At 41.2% G+C, this 25317-nt stretch overlaps 2 protein-coding genes across 3 annotated transcripts in view; both read left to right on the top strand.

The window, feature by feature from the left end:
* The window catches only part of LOC120861344 (anoctamin-6), a 232009-nt gene that overhangs the window by 104550 nt on the left and 102142 nt on the right, over positions 1 to 25317 (top strand). The gene's annotated exons all lie outside the window — the stretch shown is intronic.
* Positions 7623 to 15053, top strand: LOC120861353 (mitochondrial fission factor-like). Its single transcript, XM_040237004.1, has 2 exons — positions 7623 to 7662; positions 14226 to 15053. The coding sequence occupies exons 1-2, from the start codon at positions 7623 to 7625 to the stop codon at positions 14975 to 14977; spliced, it is 792 nt and encodes a 263-aa protein (XP_040092938.1). The 3' UTR covers positions 14978 to 15053.

The following is a 25317-nucleotide window of genomic DNA, read 5'->3' as shown; positions in this document are numbered from 1 at the left end:
TTAAGGTATTCATTAAACAAATATAAATTTGATAGCTACTATTTTAAGGACTACGGTGGACACAGAAAGCGTCCTGCATGTGTGGAGCCTGCGTTTTGGTAGTGCAGGTATAAAACACAAAATAAATAGAATGCATAGCGTGTCCCATGATACTGAATCCTTCAGAGGAGGAAGGATTATGTGTGTGTGTTGTGGAGGGAGTTTATGGTTTTCAGCAAGGTGTACAGCATATCTCACTGAGAAGGTGCTGAGTGGAAAGATGTGAAGCAGGGGTGCTGGAACAGACTCTTTGGAAATCTAGATGAAGAGCATCCCAGGCAGACAGAAGTACATGAACAAAGGTCTTGATGTGGGAGTTGGTGAAATGTTTGAGGAAATGGAAGGAGGTCACTGTGACTGGCGTAGCGTGAAGGGTGGTGAGAATAGTAGCTAGCAGGGACTTTACAGGTGATTGCAAACACTTTGGTTTTACTCTGAGCTGGGAACTTATTTGAGGATGTTGTCTGGAAAAAAAAAAAAGCACAACCTAACAGTTGAGAGTTATGTTTTATTCAGTGGACTTTCTTAAGACTTCAAGCCCAGGAGACAGCAACTCAAATAACTCTTAGATATTGCTCCGAAGAGGCAAGGGGGCAAGCAAAGCTATACAGAAGTTTTTGCAACAAAAGACCCAGTGGTCAGTCTTAATGAGAAAATACCAGACATCTCAAATTAGCGAACTTGGTGGTTTTTTATGTAAGAGAAGCTAAGAGTCTGGGCTCGCTGAAATTACCCCTTTGATATGCACCTTAGCTCCCTGGGGCTGGTATCCTCTGTTTTCTCATCCTGCGTCTCCTCAGGTACACCGTCAAGGGTATCTGCAGCAGCTGCCTGTCTGATGGTCTTGGCAGTGGGCAGTTTGTCTCCATCCCGAGTTCCCTCGGGGCTCAGTGTCCAGGAGGCTGCCATGTGATGGAACATCGTTTGTTTACTGATATGGCAGTCACCATTTGAGTTCTCAGGGGTAACCCTTGGGAGAGCTTCCCTGGTGAATCAGGCAGGAGTGAGGAGGAAGAATTTCTGGAATGATGACCTTGAGAGGGCAAGAAGGGGTGGTGGGGTGGGTGTCCCCCTATAGCTGTAGAGACAGTTTATTCTTAGGGACAGGAGGGAGGCCAGCCTGTTGGGGCCCAGGTGGAACAGTTCAGTAGATTTACTAGTAGGAGCTTGTTGAAGTTTTTACTTGATTGCTTCCCATTTACCAATGAAGTGGGAAACAAAGCCTAGCTAAGGTTGAGGAAGAAAAGAGATGAAGAGGTCTGAAGAGAGAGAAGTTATGAGACAGTCATCCGAGAGTGAATGCACTGGGTAAGGGAACATGATTGCCTGGCTGCCCTAAGAGCCCACTTGAGGTCAGTTGTCTTTCCTATTCAAGTCCAGCTTGGGGGGAGCAGGTGTGGAGTAGGTAGAATTTGATTTAACTTATTTGGGGGTCGGTTCCGCAAAGCAAGACAAGGATGAGAGAGCTGCAGGGTCTTTGTAACAGTAGAGGACCACAGACATGAGGAAGAAGAGACAGTAGGATCAATAGATTTAGTCTGTAGTGGGGTTTGGTAATTTTTGGGATTTGTGGTATTGAAGAGTGAACTGGAAAGATAGGAGGCTGGAGTTGGAGAGTCAGATGTATATAATTGAAGGAGAAGTTGCAGTAAGTGGTACAGAACAGGTCTGGGCTGTGAGCTCAGGAATGCATGGCTGAGGAAGGGTGGAGCCACAGAGAAAGGGTGTGGGAAGGATTACATTTGTGGAGAGAGAAATCCCTAAGAATTATGTCTGGAGTAGTATGTTGGAGAAGTAACAGTGAGCCAGGGCTTAAGTCTCCAAGGAATAAGGGGCAGTGACTCGAGAATCAATAGATGGCTACAAAAGGAGAGCACTGGAGAGGCTAAAGGAAATCTGGAGAGTGGCCAGAGGGAAGCTAAGAAACAGGTGAAGCGGTGAGTAGTTTAAGGTGTTGTGTAGGGGTCGTCATCTCAGGATTTCTCAGCCTCAACACCACTGACATTTGGGTCTGGATTCTCTTTGTTGTGGAGGCTGTCCTATGCATTATAGAATGTTTAGCAGCATCCTTGGCCTCTGCCCACAAGATGCAAAGGACCCTCTCCCCAGCCAGATAGCTCCAGACATTGCTCAATGTCCCCTGGAAACAAAACTGTCCCCATTTGAGAGCCACTGAGTGAAATGACCAACCTAGACAGCATATTAAAAAGCAGAGACATTACTTTGGCAACAAAGGTCCGTCTAGTCAAGGCTATGGTTTTTCCAGTGGTCATGTATGGATGTGAGAGTTGGACTATAAAGAAAGCTGAGCACCGAAGAATTGATGCTTTTGAACTGTGGTGTTGTAGAAGACTCTTGAGAGCCCCTTGGACAGCAAGGAGATTCAACCAGTCCCTCCTAAAGGAAATCAGTCCTGGGTGTTCATTGGTAGGACTGATGTTGAAGCTGAAACTGAAATACTTTGGCCACCTGATGTGAAGAGCTAACTCATTTGAAAAGACCCTGATGCTGGAAAAGATTGAGGGCAGGAGGAGAAGGGGACGACAGAGGATGAGATGGTTGGATGGCATCACCGACTCAATGGACATGGGTTTGGGTGGACTCTGGGAGTTGGTGATGGACAGGGAGGTCTGGTGTGCTGCGGTTCATGGAGTCACAAAGAGTCGGACACAACTGAGCGACTGAACTGAACAGAGTGAAATGAATACTGAAAGGGCATTGCGGTCACTGGTGTCCTTGGATAGAACTGCTTCTTGGGAGCTTGGAGATGCTCCTATAATCCATGTTAGGGCGGATCATGGAATGAGAAGGAGAAAAGGAGGTAGAAAATACCGAGCTCTCTTTCAAGGAAGGGGTTTGCCTCTGAAGGGCTCAGAGAACTAGAGGAGAATATGAAGACCAGGGATGGTTTTTTTCTGTCAAATGGAGAAACTTGAGCAGGTTTTAATGTTGATAGGAAGGATCCACGTGAGGAACTGTTGACTCTAGAGGAAAGCACGACTTTGAAGATGGCTGTGGATGGTTTGTAGACGTAAAGGAGTCAGCCTTCCACAGGAAGAGCATTATCTCCTGAGGCACAGGGGCGGTGGGCTGATGCTGGTTTACGGCTTTGACGGGGAGAAACTGAGGGAGTTCCCATCTGACTGCTTCAATTCTCAGCTGCTGAGAGTGAAGAGAACACTATGTGTGAGGAGTCAGCATTTTGAAGTACTTGTGGAGAACTGGGGACCAAGCTGACCTGGAGAAACTGAGGAAAAAGTGCTAGGCTTTCTGAAGGCCCATGTGGGGCCTACAACCCTCAATTTATGATGACGCCAAGCTGCCCTGCTGCGGCTTCTCTCCAGCATCACTCAGACACCGAGAAAGCACATAGCCGGCTTTAGCCAGAGTCGGAACTTTGCTCAGTGACCTTGATAGAAAGAGTTCTGGTAAGAGTGTTACTGAAAGGATGACCTGGTTTTGGAACCTTAAGAAAGAAGGAAGAAAAAGAGGATCAGCAGATTAATTAGGAAAAGTCATGGGACCTCTGTGGTCACTGTGAAATGAGAAGATGTTGTTGTCTTCAAAAAGAGGGGTTCTTGAGTAGGTGACTTTGGAACAGAAAATGTTTCAAGTGATGACAAGGCCCAGGGTGGGACCTTGGCGGTGAATACATGAAAGGGAGAAGGACGTTGGAGATGGAGTCCAGTTACTGAGAGGCCGCTGTGCACTGGTCTTACCTGTGGATGCAGATGTGCTTCTGGTCTGATGGGGGACCTGGAACAGAGAGGGACAGTGTGAGCTGGGGCCAGATTTGCTCTGAACTAGAAGCAGCAGCTAAGAAGTAGGGGATGCCAGGCTCTAGGAAAGCCTGGGGGTATATTCTACTTGCATGGACCTAAAAGGAACTATTTTTTTTTCCTGAGAACACTAGAGAGAGATGATCTGGAAGTGGCACAGAGAACCAGGAAACTGTCAGTCTTTCTGTCCCTGAGGTGTGAATGCTGTGAGGGGAAAAATCAGAGTCAGCTGAGTCTACAGAGTTTTGTTTCCATGTTTTGATTCAAAATGGTTGGTCAAGTTTTGTTTCAAAGTAGGCTCAAGGATCAATTTCCATCTTTATTTCCTGCACTCTCCCCCCAAATCCAGACTTCATTTTTTTTTTTTTCTGGTCTAAATGACCTTGAGGCAACTGAATTGGTACTGGGTCTGTTGAGAGAGAATATGGTTTATTTTTATGGTCAGTCCAAAGTCTTCCTTGGAAATCCCTAGAAACCCAACTTAAGTCCCAAAGACTACCTCAGACTCCAAGATCTTCAGGATTGAGAAGACTGGGAATAAAGCTTCCATTCAAGTATTTCTATTTTCTTGTGCCTTCTGCAAATAAAGAAACAGACTGGCTTTGCCTTGTAGCTTTATGGCACTAAGTTCACTAAACTAAAGGAGAAAAAAAAAAGGCACAACTAAAAAAGCATTTCTCCAAAGAAGACATGCAGATGACCAAAAATCACATGAAGAGATGTTCAACAGCACTAATTCTTAGAGAAATGCAAATCAAAACTACAGTGAAGTATCACCCCACGCAGGTCAGAATGGCCATCATTGAAAAGTCTACAGACAATAAATGCTGAAGAGGGTATGGAGAAAAAGGAGCCTTCCTACACTGTTGTTGGGAATGTAAATTGATACCCCCATTATGGAGAACGGTATGGAGGGTTCCTTAAAAAACTAAACATAGAGCTACCATATGATCCTGGAATCCTACTCCTGGGCATATATCCAGGAAAAAACCATAAGTTGAAAAGATACATGTACCCCAGTGTTTGTTGTAACACTGTTTACAATAGCCGGGACTTGGGAGCAACTTGAATGTCCATTGACAGAGGATTGAATAAAGAAGATGTGGCACATATATACAATGGCATATCAGCCATAAAGAAGGAATGAAACAGTGCCATTTGCAACAATATGGATGGACCTAGAGGTTATCATTCTAAGTGAAGTAAGTTAGAGAAAGATAAATATCTTATGATATCACTTATATGTGGAATCTAAGAAAAATAATACGAATGGACTTATTTACAAAACAGAAATAGACACATGTATTGAAAGCAAATTTATGGTTACTAAAGGGGATATTGGGGTGGGATGGGGCAGAGAGTGACAAATTAGGAGATTGGGATTAACATATATTCATTAATATATATAAAATAGATAACTAATAAGGACTTACTGTGGGCTTCCCTGCTGGTGTTAGTGTTAAAGAATCCACTTTCCAATGCAGGAAATGCGAGACACAGGTTCAGTCCCTGGGTCAGGAAGATCCCCTGGAGGCGGGCATGGCAACCCACTCTAGTATTCCTCCCTGGAGAATCCCATGGACAGAGGAGCCTGGTGGGCTCCAGTGCATAGGGTTGCGAAGAGTCAGACACAAGTGAAGTGACTCAGCACGCAGTACAAGAGCCTACTGTATAGCATGGGGAACTCTGCTCACAATTTTGTGATAACGTATATGAAACTGAAAAAGAAGGTGTGTATATATTGTATATGTATATATATATATATTTACATATATATATGCATACGTGCATGCTGAGTCACTTCAGTTGTGTTCGACTCTTTGTGACCCCATGGACAGTAGCCCCCCAGGCTCTTCTGATCTTGGCATTCTCCAAGGAAGAATACTAGAGTGGGTTGCCATGCCCTCTTCCCAGGGATCTCCCTGACTCAGGGATTGAACCTGGGTCTCCTGCATTGGCAGGCAGGTTCTTTACCACTGGCACCATCTGGGAAGCCACACACACACACACACAACTGATTCACTTTGCCATATATCTGAAACTAACACAACATTGTATGTCAACTCTACTCAAATAAAAAACCATTTAAAAAGAGGGGGTATCACCCAAACAAAGGAATGTTAATTTGGCATAAGGATGGTCAAAAAGGAAAATGAGATCAAAGGTAAACAGACTAGTAAGACTTCCTAAATTGGTCCATTTGCTGTGGTAGAAATTCACAGGGCATTTCAGTGTGGAAAGCTTTTTGTGCATTCAAGAGAAAAAAAGTGATGGTGTTTTTCCTGAATCTGGAGGAAGAGGATCTACTCACATGTTTTATGTGATTGATTCAGAAGCTGGGGCCTAGGAGCAAAAGGCAGTCCAAGACACAAACATCTGAGAAATTTCTTTCCAAGTCACTTCTTTGGAATGCAGAGTGTATTTTCCCAGAGAAACAGTCATCAATCGTGAGTGGGCTTCTATACCCAGCCAGGCCAGACTTGCTAAACGCAGCTGAACACAGAGTGCTAAGAAGTGTTCATTCTGTGCATTAGCACTGATCCTCTGGAATACTCCAACCTTATTTTTTTCCATTATTACTAAAGCAGGGCAAATAAAACTAAGATGCAGCGTGAGTGAGTGAGTTGAGGCCTGTGAACAAATGCTTAGCATCATGAAAGAGAGAAGGACAGACTTCCGAGTTATGTTAAACCCTCAAGAAGCAGTGAGGAGTCCCACACCTGAGGAAGAAAATTTAATGGTACATGATGAAAGAGAAGAAAGGAGCTCATCAGCTTCTAAATGACTACTTTTGTCTTTTCTGCTAATGAAGGTCATCTTTTGATTGAAATGGCTCAAGTTCTAGTATGGGGCTATAGAAGCCCACACTGCACTAGACAGTTTTAGAAAGGAATACAATTATTCCAAAGCAGTTTAAGCTTCCTGACTAGAAAAATTATGTATCTATCAGGGCATTAAAAGAGCTTATAAATTTGTTCATGGAACCACAGCTGATAATCTTGGGGTCATGTGGGGACCAGGACAGGTGCCAGAAGAATAGAAAGAGGGACAAATGTGACAGTCTTCAGAAAGGGATGGAGTTGGGTGGAAGTTGGGCATGGTGGACTATATTCTGATAAATGGAGACATTGAAGCTGGAACATTTATCTTCAGGGATATTACAGCTGAGGTTTTTTTTAAGCAGATCGGTTGTGACTGTTAAAAGAAAAGGTCATCAGGAAACAACTTGAGTTCAGTAAAACAGTAAAAATAAGTCATGTCAAACTGACAGCATGTTCCTTTTCTTTCCTTTTTTTTTTCTTTTTTTTTATGGGTATTATTAGGCTTCTAGAATAGGAGAAAGCTGCAGACATTTTGTGTCTTGAGTTTAGAAAGGTGTGTGGGAAAATAATTATTTTTAAATACAGATTGAAGAAATGTGGGCCTAGTGAGAGTGTGCTTATCTGGGCAATTGATCTTGCCAAGACTGTGGAATAAGGATGGAAATCAATTTCTAGAGGAGACAAAAATCAATATGAATTAAAGTCAGCCCCAGCTCCTAATTCGTAAGTACCAGTTGCCTAAGGAAAGATCACAAGAGCTGAGGCCAATAACTGATCACATGAAGAGGCTGTAATTAAACTCAGTATGAATTGAGCATGTAATAACGATGTCAGAAATTTTATGTGAATCTGGGTTGTATTCATACCTATCTGTCCAAAACCAAGAAATTACTAGACTTCTTCTGTTCAATATTGGTGAAGCCACCTCCCCATCTGGGTGCTCCATTTGAAGGGAAAATGTATTGTGAGGAGAAAGATGAGCATGGTGGTGGATCCTGACCCAAGCAAGAAGATGACAGCAGGTACATATTTTGACAGTGGTAATAGGTGGATGATGGTGCAAAATATGGTATGAAAACCTAGGGATAGAAGGTATACATAGGCAGACAGATTTCATTTCAGAAGAAAGACGGTCTTGTAATTGAGCTTTCTTGGAGTTGTTCACAAACGGACAGACTGGATGATGGCCTCGGCAGATGATGAATGCTTGGCCAAGCCAGCAGGGAAGGAAAGGAAGGGCATGCATGATTCATGTGCTGCAGGACTTGGTAGCTGATGGAAAGTGGGGAAGGAGGGAAAGAGGATGTTTCTGGGAATGTACCCTTTAGTCAGTTACATTTGGCTCATGGATGCATCTGAGTTGCTGTTGTTTTCTTTTTTATTTCCTTAATTCAACCTATTGTCATCAGCAGCCAAATTACATAATTAAAACCCTTTCCTTCACAGAACAGTGTTCATTCTACCTGGTTTTAGTCCCATTTTCAGAAGCCCTTGACTGTAAAATGCTTTGTGAATTGCTCTCCCACAGTGCATCCCATTTGAAATTCAGCAAGCTATCTGTTATCTGGGGAATGTCAAAATTAATTTGACAAAAACATGCATGAGGAAAGCAGGGAGCCCTGGGCATTCTGAACAAAGATGTGATAGCAGTATTTACCATGGAACTCATTTGATTATAAGTCATCTAGAAGCATATCGCAGTAATGGCCAGAAAAGCCCACAGAAGCAAAAGAATTGAGTTAAAGCTGAAAGTCTGCCAGTAAATGACCTGACCGTGCCATGACCTAAAAAACAGCGCTAATGTAAAAAAGTTATAATAAAAATTTAAAGAGAAAAACACAGAACTTGGCGGAAATGTAAACACAATATGAATTCACAGGATTCCTAGAAAATTGAAAAGGGGAGCTCAGTGAGATTTCAGCTGTAGCTGACCCTCCTGCATTTTGAACTCTTCATTAATTTGGAAGGCTTAAGGGCTTTGGAAAGAGGATTTAGAATTCTTTCATTCCTGAAGTCTTAATACTTAACTGTAGTTTTTCTTATTTCAACAATAATAATAAAAAGTGTATTTTTACTCTTAAGTCTCAAATATATTCCTTAAGTCTGTCTCTGGTTTGAGAAAAAAAAAAAAAAAACTATGAATATGCTTTTACCCTGAAAACTCTAACGGCTCCTTCAAAAAAGGAAAATGTATTTACAGTTCCTTCTCCCAGTCACTTTTTGAAATGTAGATTAATGCGATCTGACACATTGTAACGGCTACTGAAGAGAATTTTCATTAATTATAATGGACAAACCAATAATATGGATCTTCACAATGTTAATATGAATTAAAACATATCAAGTAAAGGCCATACTTGAAGCCAGAGTAAAATTTGACTGTGAAGTCCAAATCCATTAGAATAAAAACACATGATGAAAGTTTTGACAGATCATTAGTGATGTTAATGGTATCACCACCCTTTCGTGACCTTCCATGAGCCTCAAGTGTTTCTAACAAGTAAACTAAAGAAACTGTCTTGTGCAAGAGGAAGTAAGAAAGTTGAGAGAGGTGAATGAGAGGAGGCACTTGTGTAACTTTGAAAAGTGTTATTTTTTGAAAATTTTTTTCTTTTTTGTAAAAGAAAGTCCTAAAAGCACCCATAGGAAACTAAGCATGATGGAATTCCAGGAGATTGGAAGCCCTCCATCCCTTCGCAGCTCTGCTCTCAGTCCCTTGGGGAAAAAGTTGATTTTCCTTTTAGGAGCTCAGTCTCCTCGTGTATAAGTTCAGTTCAGTTCAGTTGCTCAGTCGTGTCTGGTTCTTTGCGACCCCATGAATTGCAGCATGCCAAGCCTCTCTGTCCATCACCAACTCCCAGAGTCCACCCAAACCCATGTCCATTGAGTCGGTGATGCCATCCAACCATCTCATCCTCTTTCGTCCCCTTCTTCTCCTGCCCTCAATCTTTCCCAGCATCAGGGTCTTTTCAAATGAGTCAGCTCTTCGTATCAGGTGGCCAAAGTATTTCAGTTTCAGCTTCAACATCAGTCCTACCAATGAACACCCAGGACTGATTTCCTTTAGGAGGGACTGGTTGGATCTCTTTGCAGTCCAAGGGACTCTCAAGAGTCCTCCAACACCGTAGTTCAAAAGCATCAATTCTTTGGTGCTCTGCTTTCTTCACAGTCCAACTCTCACATCCATACATGACCACTGGAAAAACCATAGCCTTGACTAGATGGACCTTTGTTGCCAAAGTAATATCTGTGCTTTTTAATATGCTGTCTAGGTTGGTCATAGTTTTCCTTCCAAGGAGTAAGCGTCTTTAAATTTCATGACTGCAGTCACCATCTGCAGTGATTTTGGAGCCCCCCAAAATAAAGTCAGCCACTGTTTCCCCATCCATTTGCCATGAAGTGATGGGACCGGATGCCATGATCTTAGTTTTCTGAATGTATAAAAGCAGAAAAATCAGCAGTAGATTTTCTCACAAGAGTGTCGTTCAGTGACTGCACAGGGGTTGAAAAGCATTTTAGCTATCTAAAAAGTGTGTTCATAAAATAGTAATACAGTGAGAAGTCTTATCTAACATTTATGGATTGACTTAGAGTCGGCAAAGCATCTTGCAGGCGCTGGGCTAGCCAGCCTTGCAGTGACCCCAGCCCACATTCTTCAGCCCAGCCAAACCCTCCTCCTGCTCTTGCAGATTAAATCAGACTGTGTTGATCTCAGGAGTTGGTTTTGCTCTCCTTAGAGCGAGCTCACAGGAGCATTTGTAGCTTTTGCTGTTAAGAAAGTAGTCACAGACACTTCGGTGCCTACCAAACGATCTCTGGGTTGAGAATTAATCATGCCTGGCAGTATCACAAATACCAACAGTACATCTGTTAATAAATACATATAGAGAGCATTTATTAACACTTGCTGATAGAGTTTTCAGTTGAAATAAGAGCTATTTAAATTATGCACTGTTTTGAATAACCACTATCAGCTTCTCTAAATGTTGCAGTAAAATTTTTATTTATTCCATCACATAATAATTCATTAATCAGTGTGCTTCAAAGAATAATATTAAGCTGTATATCTCAGTGTTTGCCCTCAAGACCAAGAGTGGGTATACTGTTGCCTGTATGCCCTGCACACTGTATTATTATCTGACAGATGTTAAATCATGTAACTGATGCTAGTTGGTTGGCTGGTTGAAAGAATGTAAGACGGTGTGCTGTGTTTGATGATTTTCAGTGGCACTATAGCAAAGGTGCCAGAGGAGTTCAGCTTGGACTGTAGTTCTCACCTTTGGCTGTGCGTCAGAATTGCCGGAGAAACTCTTTTAAAACATGAACGCCCAAGCTCCGCCTTCACGTACTAATCTTGCTCTTGTCTATGTTTATGTACAGAACCTGAGTATGTTTATATAAAGTTTACAAAGGTGACTCAAATGTGCAGGTCTAGAATCACTGTCTTTGAAAAATCAGGTTTGTCTTTTTGAGGAAGGTGGTATGTATTGCAACCTTGAAGAGTACATTTTATCAGGTACTAAAATCTGTACCAGTCAAGGTTTTACCAGAACGCAGAACTCACAGAATATCTAGACACAAACACACACGTGTAAGCATATGTATGTATGTATGTGTTTGGCTATATCTGTATGGGTGTATGGGCTTCCCAGGCAGTGCTAGTGGTAAAGAACCTGCCTGCCAACGCAGGAGGCGTAAGAGACACAGGTTTATTCCCGGATTGGGAAGATCCCCTGGAGAAAGGAATGGCAACGCACTCCAGTATTCCTGCCCAGAGAATCCCATAGATAGAGGAGCCTGATGGACTACAGTCCATAGGGTCGCAAAGAGTTGGACACAACTGAAGCAACTTAGCACACACACATACATATACATGTATATACACAAATGTACATGTATGTATCTATATTAATACACACATACAGAGAAATATTTACTAAAGAGACTTATCTCAAGGAACCTGCTTCCACAACTGTGGGTTCTAATCTGTGGGGCACAGAGGCAGGAAAGGCAGGCTGGAAACCCTTGGGTAGGGGCAGACACTGCAGTCTAGAGATGGAATTTCTTTTTCTCAGAGAAGCCTCAGTTTTTTTCTTAAGGCCAGCCAGGGCTGCCTACATGAGTCCCACTTAGATCATTGAGAATAATTTCTATTCCCTAAAGTAATCTGATTACCACATCAGTTAACCATATCTACAAAATAAGTTCATAGCAACTCTTAGATTCGTGTTTGATTGCTTAAGTTTCCTGGTGTCTCAAGATGGTAAAGAATCCGCCTGCAGTGTGGTAGACCTGGGTTCGATCCCTGGGTTGGGAAGGAGGTTATGGCAACCCTCTCCAGTATTCTTGCCTGCAGAATCCCCATGGACAGGTGGGCAACAGTCCATGGGGTCAAAAAGAGTCCAACATGACTGGGCGACTAAGCACAGCAGCACAGAACCCAGGCAAGGTGATGCATAAACCTAACTGTCTCGGTAGATATATTACTGGAGGGTATCCAAATAGCATGGCCTAAGTCAAGAAATGAAAGTGGAAGAGAGTGAGGTATGCTCAGTTTGTATCCAGCACAAGGTTGATCTAGGGAAGTGGAAGAAAATGAAGTTAAAAAGTTAGTTCTGTGAACGTATAGTTGCCAGGGAGGGAGAGTGGGGAGAAAGGATAGTTAGGGAGTTTGGAATTGATAGGTACACACTGCTATATTTAGAATGGATAACCAACAAGGACCTGCTGTATAGCACAGGGAATTCTGCTTAATGTCATGCAGCAGCCTGGATGGGAGAAGAGTTTGGGGGAGAATGGTTACATGTATATGTATGGCCGAGTTCCTTTGCTGTCCACCTGAAACTGTCACTACATTGTTAATCGGCTCTACCCCAGTATAAAATCAAAAGTTAAAAAAAATAAAAAAGATAGTTTTGGGTAGACTGTGGCAGTCTCCAGCTAAGGGTCTGGACTTCTGAACTGAGGAGACAGAGCTGTGTCTAGGGGCAGCACTGACCTGGTCTCCATCTGTTTTGTGTCTGTGCTGTCCACTTAGTCACACGTGGTGGGAGAGACACTTGGAAGTGGCTAGTGAGACAGAGGAACTGCATATGTAATTCTGTCTCATTTTAATTCATGTAAATTAAACAACCCCATGCAGCTAGTAGCTGCTGTATTGAACAGTGTAGCCGGAGAGAGATCAGTGTGGCATGAGTATGTAGGGGACGTGAGAAGGGGAAACAGAACATAAGCTGTCCAGTTAGTAGCCTCCTCTGGCAGTCCCTGTGCAGGGGTGGGTGGAGGGACAGAGAAAGTGGGAAGGGAAAGAAGGGAGTGGGGGAGAAGGGAGTCAGTTTTACCGTATGGTTGCCCCTCTGTCCATCTTTCCCACCATTTCTCTGCCTTCCCACGATCTGCTCCTCTCTTACCCAAGCCCCGCCTGTCTGTCCCATGTCCTCAGAGCTCACCCAGACTCACCCACTCTTCTCACTCACTTCCTCAGATTTGATTATAAGCTGTGTGTTAACACCTCCCAAGTTTATACTTGCAGCCTCAGCTCTCTCCTCTCAACCCCAGACCCCTGGCATCTCCACTTGGAAGTCTTACTGATTCATAATCTTTCCCCTCTAATTGTATTTCTCTTCCAGCTTTTTGAATTTTGGTAAAAGTAATCTCCATCCTTTCAGCTACTTGGGCTGGAAACCTCAGAATCTTCCCAACTGCTTACGTCTGACCTGCGGATTCAGCCTGTCCCTGTCTTCTTGCCCACCGCAGAAGCATTGCCACCTCTCTTTCCGGGATTCACACAGTTTCTCTGTGCACACTTCTGCCATCCATGATCTACTTTCTGAGCAGTTTGTCTAAAAAGAGAAAACACATCAATTTGTTTCTTCTGTGATGTGTAATAAAATGTTCCTCCTGATGCTTTAGCTATCATATTACTAAATGTCATAGGATAAAGGGTTAGTTAATTTCAGTTGATTTATTTAATAATATTTATGCATTTAATATTTCTATAACCCTGTAAAATAGATACAATTGAGAAATTTCACTGAAATATCCCTTGGGGCATATATTCCAGTGAGAGAGACAGACATTAATCAAATAATTACACAATTAAAATTGTGAGAGGTGACATTTAAAGATGAGTATAAGGTGCTCTGAGAGAAAGTCAGAGAGAGACCCAAGCTACAAGGAAGGTCAGGAAAGGGCTCCATGAAGAGTCAGGAATCATGGAAAGGGAGAGAAGAACATTTAGGAGGTGGAAACTACAGGTGCAGAGATAGGGGAAAATACTTGGATGGAACAACATAGTCATTCAAAATGTCAATGAGGGTTTTCTCTCTCGGCCTGCTGTGGGCAACTCCGGCCGGTGATTTGCCCGGGCGCCTCTGTGCACTTGGCCAACGGCCTCTGAGACCGCCCACCCGAGCACCCCCGGAGCCGGTGGGCAGTGGCCCTCGCCGGGGACCCTCCAGCGGGCCCAGGGAGGCAAAAGTGGCTCCAAGTCCAGCACGTGCATACTGAGGCAAGTTAATGGATTTAATATGAAGCACAGAAGCAGATAATGCCAAAGAGCAAGCAGTAATCGATACACATTGAGTGAGTGGGGCAGCCTTTCCTTCTCCCACTGCTGCTGAGATAAAGGAAATTAGTCGAATTCAGTATGAAATGGAATACACCGAAGGTATTAGTCAGCAAAGGAGGGTCCCAGAAAAATTAAAAGTAGCACCACCAAATGCTGACCTGGAACAAGGATTTCAAGGGGTTTCAAACGCTAGTGTGATTATGCAAGTTCCAGAGAGAATTGTGGTAGCAGGAAATAATGAAGACATTCCATTTTCAAGACCAGCAGATCTTGACCTTATACAGTCAACTCCCTTTAAGCCTCTGGCTCTAAAAACACCACCTCGTGTGCTTACTCTGAGTGAAAGACCGCTAGATTTTCTGTATTTAGAAAGACCTGCTCCAACCCCTCAAAATGAAGAAATCCGTGCTGTTGGCAGCCTAAAAAGAGAACGCTCTATGAGTGAAAATGCTGTTCGCCAAAATGGACAGCTGGTCAAAACTGACTCTATACCTGTGTTGCGTGGTGTGTCTACTGCCGCCATTTCTAATCCTCATCTTGACAACATCAGGTATGGCATTTCAAATATAGATGCAGTGATTGAAGGAACTGCAGAAGACAGGACAGTTGCAGATGCAGCTTCATTAAGACGACAGATAATCAAACTAAATAGACGTCTACAACTTCTGGAAGAGGAGAACAAAGAACGGGCTAAAAGAGAAATGGTCATGTATTCAATTACTGTAGCATTCTGGCTGCTTAATAGCTGGCTCTGGTTTCGCTGCTAGAGGTAACCTCAGCTCTCAGAAATATTGTCTCAACAGCTGGAAATATAAAGAATTTGCAAACTTCAAAAAAAAAAAATGTCAATGAGGGTTAATGTTAGTGAGAATTTCCTGGAGATCTAGTGGTTAGGACTCTGCACTTTCATTGCCACAGGGACACAGTTTCAGTCCCTGGTTGGGGAACTAAGATTGCACAAGCAACATGGTAAGGCCAAAAACAAACAAACGAAAACATGTTAATGGAATATAGTAGCTGACAACTGCATTGGGATAGAGCATAATCTTAAATTTTCCAGACCACCTGGAACAGCCTTTGGAAACTGACAAGGCATGAACCTTGTCTATTAAACACTTTGACTTGAATATATTATCTCAAGGCAATTCAGCAAGTATCTGTTGGCCTACTTTACTAGTTGTTATAGGTTAAAAACAGTTCTTTTCCTTCACATTATAATCCAATTAAAATTATAGTATGTATACATAAAAATAGGTGGCATTATACTGTATATGGGCTTCCCTTGTGGCTCAGCTGGTAAAGAATCCGCCTGCAATGCAGGAGACCTGGGTTCAGTCCCTTGGTTGGGAAGATCCCTTGGAGAAAGGAAAGGCCTCCAGTTCGCTGGCCTGGAGAATTCCGTGGACTGTATAGTCCATGGGGTCGCCAAGTTGGATATGACTGAGTGACTTCACATACTCTATATGGTATCATACGATTACAATTTATATAATGTAAAATTAAGAGCCAGAATGAATGTTATAGAACAGCAGTTCTAAACTTTTTATATTCTTATACTTTATGCTCTTAATAAAATATTGACCCCCAAGAGCATCTTTAACATGGATATATCTATCTGTATTAAATAATTGATAGTATTAGAACTGAAAAAAATAATTAAACAATCCATAAGAAACTCAAAATATGAAAATTTTTTACATAATATGAAAAGATTTTTACAAAAATTTTTTACAAAATTTTACAAAAATTTTTACAAAATATGAAAATATTTTATGAAATGTGACTTTTCTAAAACAAAAATTAGTAAGAAGAGTGGCATTATTTTATATACTTTACAGATCTCTTTAAGAGAAGACAGCTGTTTCTTCTATTTGAGTCTTTTAAGTTTATTTAAAAGTTGCAGTAGGTTGTTTTGGTTGAAGTATATGACATAGATGCAGCCTTACAGAAAAGAGTATTTTAAAGCGTTTTTAGGTCGATGTCAATATTCTTCTTTGATGCCACATTAAAATTCAACAAGTATTAGTTCTTAAACATTGCATGTGATACGGAATGCAAAGCCATTTCAGTGAGCTTTTGTGTGTTAAAAGCCTGTCTTGCATCTTTTTTATGTGCCTGTTGTCCTTTGCATTACCTCTTTGGAAAAATGTTTGTTTTTTTCTTCTGCCCATTTTTTAAATTGGATTGTTTGTTTTTTGATGTTGAGTTGTATGAGCGTTTATATATATTGATTATTAATGCCTTATCAGTCATATCAATTGCAAATATCTTATCCTGTTCAGTAGGTTGTCCTTGGCAAAAGCTTTTAAGTGTAACTCAGCCCCATTTGTTTATTTTTGCTTTTGTTTCCTTTGCTTTAGGATATGGATCCAAAAAGATATTGCTGCAACTTATTTCAAAGAGTATTCTGACTGTATTTTCCTCTAGGAGTTTGATAGGATCCAGGCTTACATTTAGGTCTTTAATCCATATTGAGTTATTTTTGTGTATGGGGTTAAAGAATGTTCTAATTTCATTAGTTTACAAGTAGCTGTCTAGGCATAGAAAAAGATGCTCAACATCACTATTCATCAGGGAAATGCAGATCAAAACTTCAGTGAAATCATCTCACACCTGTCAGAATGGCTGTCAAAAAAAAAAAAAAAAAACAGGAATACAAATGTGGAGAAGGATATGAGAAAGGGAACTCTCCTATCTTATTGGTGGGAGCAGCCACTGTGGAAAATAGTATGGAGGCTTGTCAAAAAACTAAAAATAAAGTTACTATATAACCCAACAATTCCATTCCTGGGTATATACCTGAAAGCAACAAAAACACTAATTGGAAAAGATGCATCCACCCCAATGTTTATAGCAACATTAATTACAATTGCTAAGGCATAGTAGCAACATGGATGGACTTGGATGGTATTTTGCTAAAGTGGGAGAAGGCAATGGCGACCCACTCCAGTACTCTTGCCTGGAAAATCCCATGGACAGAGGAGCCTGGTGGGCTGCAGTCCATGGGGTTGCTAAGAGTCGGACACGACTGAGCGACTTCACTTTCACTTTTCACTTTCATGCATTGGAGAAGGAATGGCAACCCACTCCAGTGTTCTTGCCTGGAGAATCCCAGGGACGGGGGAGCCTGGTGGGCTGCCGTCTATGGGGTTGCACAGAGTCGGACACGACTGAAGTGACTTAGCAGCAGCAGCAGCAGAAGTAAGTCAGACAGAGAAAGACAAATACTGTATGATACTGCTTATATGTGGAATCTAAAAAATACAGCAAATTAGTGAATAAAAGAAAAAAGAAGCAAATTCATAAATAGAGAGTACAAACTAGTGGTTACCAGTGGTGAGAGAAGGGAGGATGGCTAACAGAGGGGTGGGAGGTGAAGTCTGTCTTGCATTTTGATTGAATCTTTATCCAAGCATGATTTTATCATTGTGCATAGGGCAGTTGGAAAATATTGGTTCACTGAATTAACTAACTTTTACAAATTTTGATCCATTTCATGATATAAAATATAAAAAAAAATATTTCCAATCTCCATTTCATCAGTCTCATCAGAAAATCCATTAAATATTGGGAACCTGTCAAGTTCCCAGTGGCAAACACAAGTTGTCTTAAATTCTAATATGTTAATTGCTCAAAAGCGTGAATTTTATCATTAGCAACAAATATTGTCAGCTGTTTTCCTTGAAATGACAGTTTCACTTTGTTCATTTTAGGGAAAATATCTGCCAAACACTCAGGCTTGATAACTGCATTTTGTGTCAGTGGTCTGTCAAGTGAAAGTGGGGTCTGTGGAAAAAACCGACAACTCAAAAATTGCTCGGCGATTTTCCTGAAGACCACCGTCATACTTTGATGCACAGCAGGAGTGCTTTATGAGTACCTCCATTTCTTTACAGAATATTGAAAACCCAGGTACTCAAGGATCAAGGTTATATAAAGTGGGTCATTGTTTCAGCTTCATGAAGAGCATTCCTAGGTGAAGTGATTCACAAATATAGAGAACAAACTAGTGGGTACCAGTGGGGAGAGAGAAGGGAGGATGGCTAATATAGAGGTGAGAGGTAGAGTCTGTCCTGCAGACTGTGAGTTGGTGGTGGTGATGATGACTTGCACGGTTTGGTGCCACTGCTGAGTTGTGCTATGGTGCTGGTTTCTGTACCGTCATTGTAGATGTTAACACAATGAGAAAAAGAAATAACATTTTAGTATTACATAAAAATGCTTGTGACCTCATGGCCCCCCTCAAAGGGTCTCAGGAATCCCCAGAGGTCCACAGAACCCACATCCATTGGCACGGAGAGTAGTCTGGTGCCGGAGAAAGAAACATGAAGCCAGTTGTTAGGAAGGCTTTGTGAGAGAAGAACTGAGCTAGACCTTCGAGGAAAATTAGGATTTGGATCAGTGGAAAGAAGCACGGAAGGGGTTTCCCGAGGGGAAATCATGTGAGCAAAGGAGGAGAGACAGAAGGCAGCATGATACAGTCAAAGTCTGATGAGAAAGCATGGTTGGGTTGGAGGGTTAGGAATGGAGAGTGACAGTAAATACAATGTGAGATGAATCAGATTAGGAGAGATCTGAATACCTATCTGAAAAGTTCACACTTTCTCCAGAGGACACTGTGGGTAACAAGGTTTTTGAATCTGTGATTTGAATGTGTTGATTCAGGAACATCCATACAGTGACAGTGTATAAATTGAATTGGCAGACAAGACAACTGGATACTAGGAGATGAATTGGGATATTAATTGTGATCTGGTTAGTGAAGGTCCAGAGCATGGGCTAGGGTGATGGTAATAGAAGAAACTAAGTGATATGCAGACTAATGGCTTCAAAAGTAGGAGCAATATGAGAACTAAAGACAAAAAAGTCAAAAGGTTACCAGTATATTGTATTTTATAACCCCAGTTCCTTGCCAAGGACGTTGTTAGGAAAATGGATAAAAAGTGGGTGTTTCTGTGTAAGATCATACATGAAGCTTTCTCCTCCCTGAAAAATCAGAATGCTTCCTTTTTTCTGATAACAAGGACTGTATCACTGAACACACTTCCTTCTTGCTCTGCTGCCAGGAGGCCTTGTGCCAATGTCCTGTTAAAATCACAATGAAAATTGTTCCTGTGGTTAGCACATTTCTTCCTCCTATGTTCGATAGCCCTGATTCTCCATCTATGTTTATTTATTTGTTTTTTATTAAGATATAGTTGAGATGTAGTTGGGGTTCGATCCCTGGGTCGGGAAGATCCCCTGGAGAAGGAAATGGCAACCCACTCCAGTGCTCTTGCCTGGAGAATCCCATGGAGGGAGGCGCCTGGTAGGCTACAGTCCATGGGGTCACAAGGAGTCGGACACGACTGAGTGACTTCACTCACTCACTCACTAAAGATATAGTTGATGAATAATACTATATATTAGAGGTATGCAACACAGTGATTCATAACTTTTAAAGGTTATACTCCATTTACAGATACTGGCTATATTCCTGGTGTTTACAATATTTCCTTGTAGCTTATTTATTTTATACGTAACAGTTTGTACCTCTTAATCCCCTACCTCTGTCTTGCCTCCCCCGCTTCCTTCTCCCCAATGGTAACCATTTAGTTTGTTCTCTGTGAATGACTTTCTTTTCTGTTGTGTTCACTGTTGTGTTCAGTTGTTAACTCGTGTCCGACTCTTTGTGACCCCATGGGCTGCAGCATGCCAGGCATCCCTGTCCTTTACTGTTTCCCAGAGTTTGCTCAAATTCATGTCCATTGAGTTGGTGCTGCCATCAACTATCTCATCTTCTGTTGCCCGTTTCTCTTTCTACCCTCAATCTTTTCCAGCATCAGGATTTTTTTTCAGTGAGTCAGCTCTGTGTGTCAGGTGGCCAAAGGATTGGAGGTACAGCTTCAGCATCAGTCCTTCCAGTGAATATTCAGGGTTGATTTCCTTTAGGATTGACTGGTTTGATCTCTTTGCTGTCCGAGGGACTCTCAATAGTCTTCTCCAGCCCCAGTTTCTTTCTTCAGCTCCAGTCTTCTCCAGTTTGAAAGCATCAGTTGTTTCTTTGACTATATGAACCTTTGTCAGCAAAGTGATGTCTTTGCTTTTTAATATGCTCTCTAGGTTTGTCATAGCTCTTCTTCCAAGGAGCAAGCGTCTTTTAACTTCATGGCTGCAGTCACTGCCTGCAGGGATTTTGGACCCCAAGAAAATACAATCTGCCACTGTTTCCATTGTTTCCCCATTTATTTGCCATGAAGTGATGGGACCAGATAGGGATGATCTTAGTTTTTTGAATGTTGAATTTTAAGCCAACTTTTTTACACTTTTCTTTTCACCCTCATCAAGAGGCTCTTTAGTTCCTCTTTGCTTTCTGCCAATACGGTGGTATCATCTGTGTGTCTGAGGTTGCTGATATTTCTCCCAGCAGTCTTGATTCCAACTTGTGATTCATCCAGCCCAGCATTTTGCATAATGTACTCTGCATAAATCAAATAAATGGGTGACAATATACAGCGTGACATACTCCTTTCCCAATTTTGAACCAGTCAGTTGTTGCATATCTGGTTCTAGCTGTTGTTTTTGACCTGCATACAGGTTTCTCAGTAAACAGGTAAGGTGGTCTAGTATTCTCATCTCTTTAAGAATTTTCCACAGTTTGTTGTGATTCACACAGTCAACGGCTTTAGCATAGTCAATAAAGCAGAAGTAGATGTTTTACTGGAATTCTCTTGCTTTTCTATGATCCAGTGGATGTTGGCAGTTTGGTCTTGTTTTATTTTTAGAGTCCACATATAAGTGATATCGTACAGTGTTGGTCTTTTTCTGTCTGATTTGTCTCACTTAGCATAATGCTGTCTTCAGTTCATCCATGTTGTAAATGGTGGAATTTCTTTTTATTTTCCACCTCTGTCTCTATTTACAATTCATTAATCTTACTATTTTCATTCTGTTTGATGCCAGATATCATAGAACCTCTTTTGAAAGAGATTGGGGTAAGGGGAGTAATATGTTAACTCTTACCATATTTTACTCATTTCTGAGATGGCGCCCTTTGCCTCAGTCACAGTTTACTCAGAATCTGAAGAAAGCTAAAAAGCCTCTGACATCCAAAACCAAAGCACCATGACCATTTCAAAGAAAGTCAACAAATTTGGTTAATCTGGTTGCCCAAAGCAGATATAAGCAGTATATCTATGATAGCTGTATATCACTATCATAAAAGAGTAGTGGAATACCTATTAAAAACTGGTAAATTCATAACAAAGGAAGAGACTTTGTAATCTGAGTGGAAGCAGAGAGAAACAGCAAGATGCAGGTGAAGGTTCATAATGACTATAAAGTATGTGAATGCACTTAACATAATCAATTAGGTAATCAATAAAGAACTATTTCATGTTAGGTAAAGAACACCAAGATCTCACATTTATTGAGCTTTTACTATGTTCTGGGCTCTGGGTTGTTGCTTTACATGCACATCTCACATAATCTTCCTAAGAACCTTGAATTTCTTTCTATGATTTCCCCCGTTTTTACAGGTAAATAAATTCAGTTTAAAGAAATAAAATATGTACACAGAGGCACACAGCTAGTTGTATATAGTTGAGTTGCGATTTGAACCCAGCTTTGCCAAATACCACAACCCATGTTTTTTATTTTTAACTGAAGCTCCTCTTCATTTTTACCTCCTTAATAATAATATAGTAGCAGTAATAGTAGTTGTGTTCCGTATCCTCTCTAAAGATCAGAAATGTTATGTACTATACTTGGGGAAATTTTGAGCACAAAAAGGTTAAAGTAACCTTTCAATTGGTGTAAAGTTCATCTGAATACTCATTTCCTCGGAACACTTTATTTCTTAAGACATCCCAATAATTGATTGGGAGGAGGATTTTTTAAGGTGTTATTTATTATTTGTAGTTAATTAATAGATTTTTGTGCATTGTTTTAAATGAGTCACTTGGGTTTTTTAACTTTGTTTTGAAAACATCTCTGCATCCTCATTTTGATGCCACGAAGAGCAGCCATTCTTGTAAACTGCATCTTGAGTTACAACAGGAAAAATACATCTTTATAAAGCATTAACCAACTGACAGGAGCTGGCACAATCCTTGCTTTGTTGGGCACCAGATGCTCTGATTTGTTTTTCTTCCTCTTGCTATGAATGTGTTTGCAAACATCAATTCTCAGAGACATGGTCTGAGAAGATTATGCCCAAGGCACATGTTGTGACATGGGGATATAACAGTCCAATAGGAGAGTCACAGTGGATGACAGGACGCTTGTGCTGCAAACCCTAAGCAGCCAAAAATAACTCAGGGCCGTTCTTAGACGGCACAGGGAAATCTCCTGTGGAAGATAAAGAGCTCTCTGGGGAAGATGGATTGTCATTTTGAGGGAGTCTGCAGAAGAATTACCTGGGAACCAAGTGAGGAGATGGACACCCGTTGCCTTAGTTACGCCCTCAGTTACACCTTATGTGTCTCCTTCAGCTCAAAAATCTGAAGAGCAGTATCTTGAAACTCCCTTTCCTATTTATTCTCAGATCATATTCACATTTTATGAGATTGGCTTTCATTCAAAAGCATGAAATATCAGTGGTAACCCAGGCGCCATGCAATTCAGGTGACTGAGAAAAGAGGGGGCAGTTCACAACTGTGGATTTGGTGTATTAATTAGCCTAACAGTTAATATTTCTGAGTCATAACCACTTAATTTTCCAAAAACTGAAACTAAGTATGCTATTGAAATCAGATTAATTAAGAGGAACTAGAGAGTAGGTGGAGGAAAACCTATGGTAATAAAGTCAAGCTAAAATTATTGTTAAGTCTAAGGATCTTAAAATTATAGATGGGATAGTATGCTAGTCCATTAAGTCATGAAGGATTTGGTTATAGCAATATTATTTTTGTTCTAACTTATTCCAGAATATGAGATTGGGAGCTATTTCTTAAAGATCAAAACATGTCATTTAGGACAGCCATCTTGCCTGCATGGAAAACCTATTGCATAGTCTTCCTTGAGAGGTGACACAAACTGAAAATGTTAGTAGGTTCAAAAAAGTTTAAGATAATTGGAATTTTATAATGGAATAGTAAAACTTACGGGATATCGAAACCTTTAGAGGTCAGCCTCCAGGAAGATAATCATGCTCTTAAAAACGTCCTGTTGCACACTTGTCTTGTTTCATCATGAAAGTGAAAGTGAAGTCACTCAGTCGTGTCCGACTCTTTGTGACCCCATGGACTGTAGCCTACCAGGCTCCTCCCTCCATGGGATTCTCCAGGCAAGAGTACTGGAGTGGGCTGCCATTTCCTTTGGGACTATTTTACAGCTTAATCTCACGCACATTCCTTTCTCTAATGTTACCACTACCGGATGAGAACAGCGCAAGCAGATGATGGCTTCTTCTGGAAAAGGGGAAGTATGAAAACAGCCACTCCAGACTTTTCCACATTTTCCTTCTTCTTTTCCTTTTCTTCCTTTCCTTTACTTTTTCCTCTTGTTTTCTGCAGATCACTTTTAAGGATGGCTAAGCAAAAGTTGTAAAAATGGTGGACGGCCTGTGGGGAAACAGGAAAGCAAAACAACTTTGAAATTGTGCTAATGCAAATCCCAACCCCAACTGCAACTGTAGGTACAAGGAAAAGTTCACTCAGAGTCCCTCCGCTCTGGGAAGGCTCCTAAACTAATAAGCATCTTCCCACTGTGGAAAGCTTATTATCTGCTTTGGTTGCTTAACTCCTTTTAAGGAAGCTTTATTGTAAATGTCATGTCATAGTTCTATTTTCATATTTCCTCTAGCCTGGTTCATAAATTTTAAGAATGTAATATTTAAAAACATAGGGAACTCTGTTTGCTAAAACTACTGCTTCCTTGGCAGAGGCTAGAGGGAAATATTGAACCACAGTTACGCCTGAGGCATTATGCCTCCACCCTCATCCTGTGTTTGAAACGTGATGTTCTAATAATAGAACTCCAGGGTTTATTTTAACACAGGCAAACAAAGGCAAAATACATAGACCAAACTAGGGAGCCATTGGCATATGAACATTCCTTTATCAATATAACAACACAAAAAGAAACAGCAGCAGTAGCAGCATTTTCATGGCACAATCTAATATTATTTACAAATGAACTACATATGTTTCTGATGGGAAATGACTGAAAGTAGTCAATTGCACTATTTGGAAACTATTTATAGTCATTTACAAATATAAAATAGCAAGTCTTTTTTTGTTTTTAAGAATTTGTACTTCAGTTTTTAACCAGCAAGAGAAATCATTTGTAAACTGAATAAGCAGTAAGTTCTATAGTCTAAAAGAAATATGAATCAAAATATATACTAATATTTGGCAGTTGCATAGGAGGCATATAAACTGTAATGGAAAGTACATCCAGGAGGCAGTGACCTTCGCAAACTACTCTCACACATTCCAGTTAAATGTCTACATTTCAGAAAACACATCAGCACTGTTGAGGACAGAGTTGGTGGACAGTGCCCTAGAGTCTTTCTCTCTTTTTCTTTTGGGAAGTAACTGTATGGTCTGCTTCTGTATTAGCATTTACTTACAGTGTGGTCTTTAGAATCTCATGAGTAAAAACCAAGAGAACCTACTGGAAAGGGATTAAATAATAAGATAGTTAGGTCAAGAATGTGTAATAAGTAATAAGATAGTTCACTTAGGTCAAGAATGTGTGTGTGTGTGTGTGTGTGTGTGTGTGTGCACTCAGTCGTGTGACTCTTTGCAACCCCGTGGACTGTAGGCCACCATGCTCCTCTGTCCATGGAATTTTCCAGGCAAGAATACTGGAATGGGTTGCCATTTTCTACTCCAGGGGATCTTCCCAACGCAGGGATCAAACCCACATTTCTTGTGTCTTCTGCATTGGCAGGCAGATTTTTTACCGCTGCACCACCTAGGAAGGCCAAGTTAAGAATAGTAATTGACATTTCAGAAAAGCAGTAATTCAGCTGGGCAGTACCCATAAAAATGCTCAGTTCAGTTCAGTCGCTCAGTTGCGTCTGACTCTTTGTGACCCCATGAATTGCAGCACGCCAGGCCTCCCTGTCCATCACCAACTCCCGGAGTTCACTCAGACTCACATCCATCGAGTCAGTGATGCC

The sequence above is a fragment of the Oryx dammah genome, unplaced genomic scaffold (assembly GCF_014754425.2).
Source record: "Oryx dammah isolate SB20612 unplaced genomic scaffold, SCBI_Odam_1.1 HiC_scaffold_11232, whole genome shotgun sequence".
Taxonomy (NCBI): domain Eukaryota; kingdom Metazoa; phylum Chordata; class Mammalia; order Artiodactyla; family Bovidae; genus Oryx; species Oryx dammah.
Note: the sequence above shows the minus strand (reverse complement) of the source record. Positions and strands in the feature narration are given on the sequence as shown.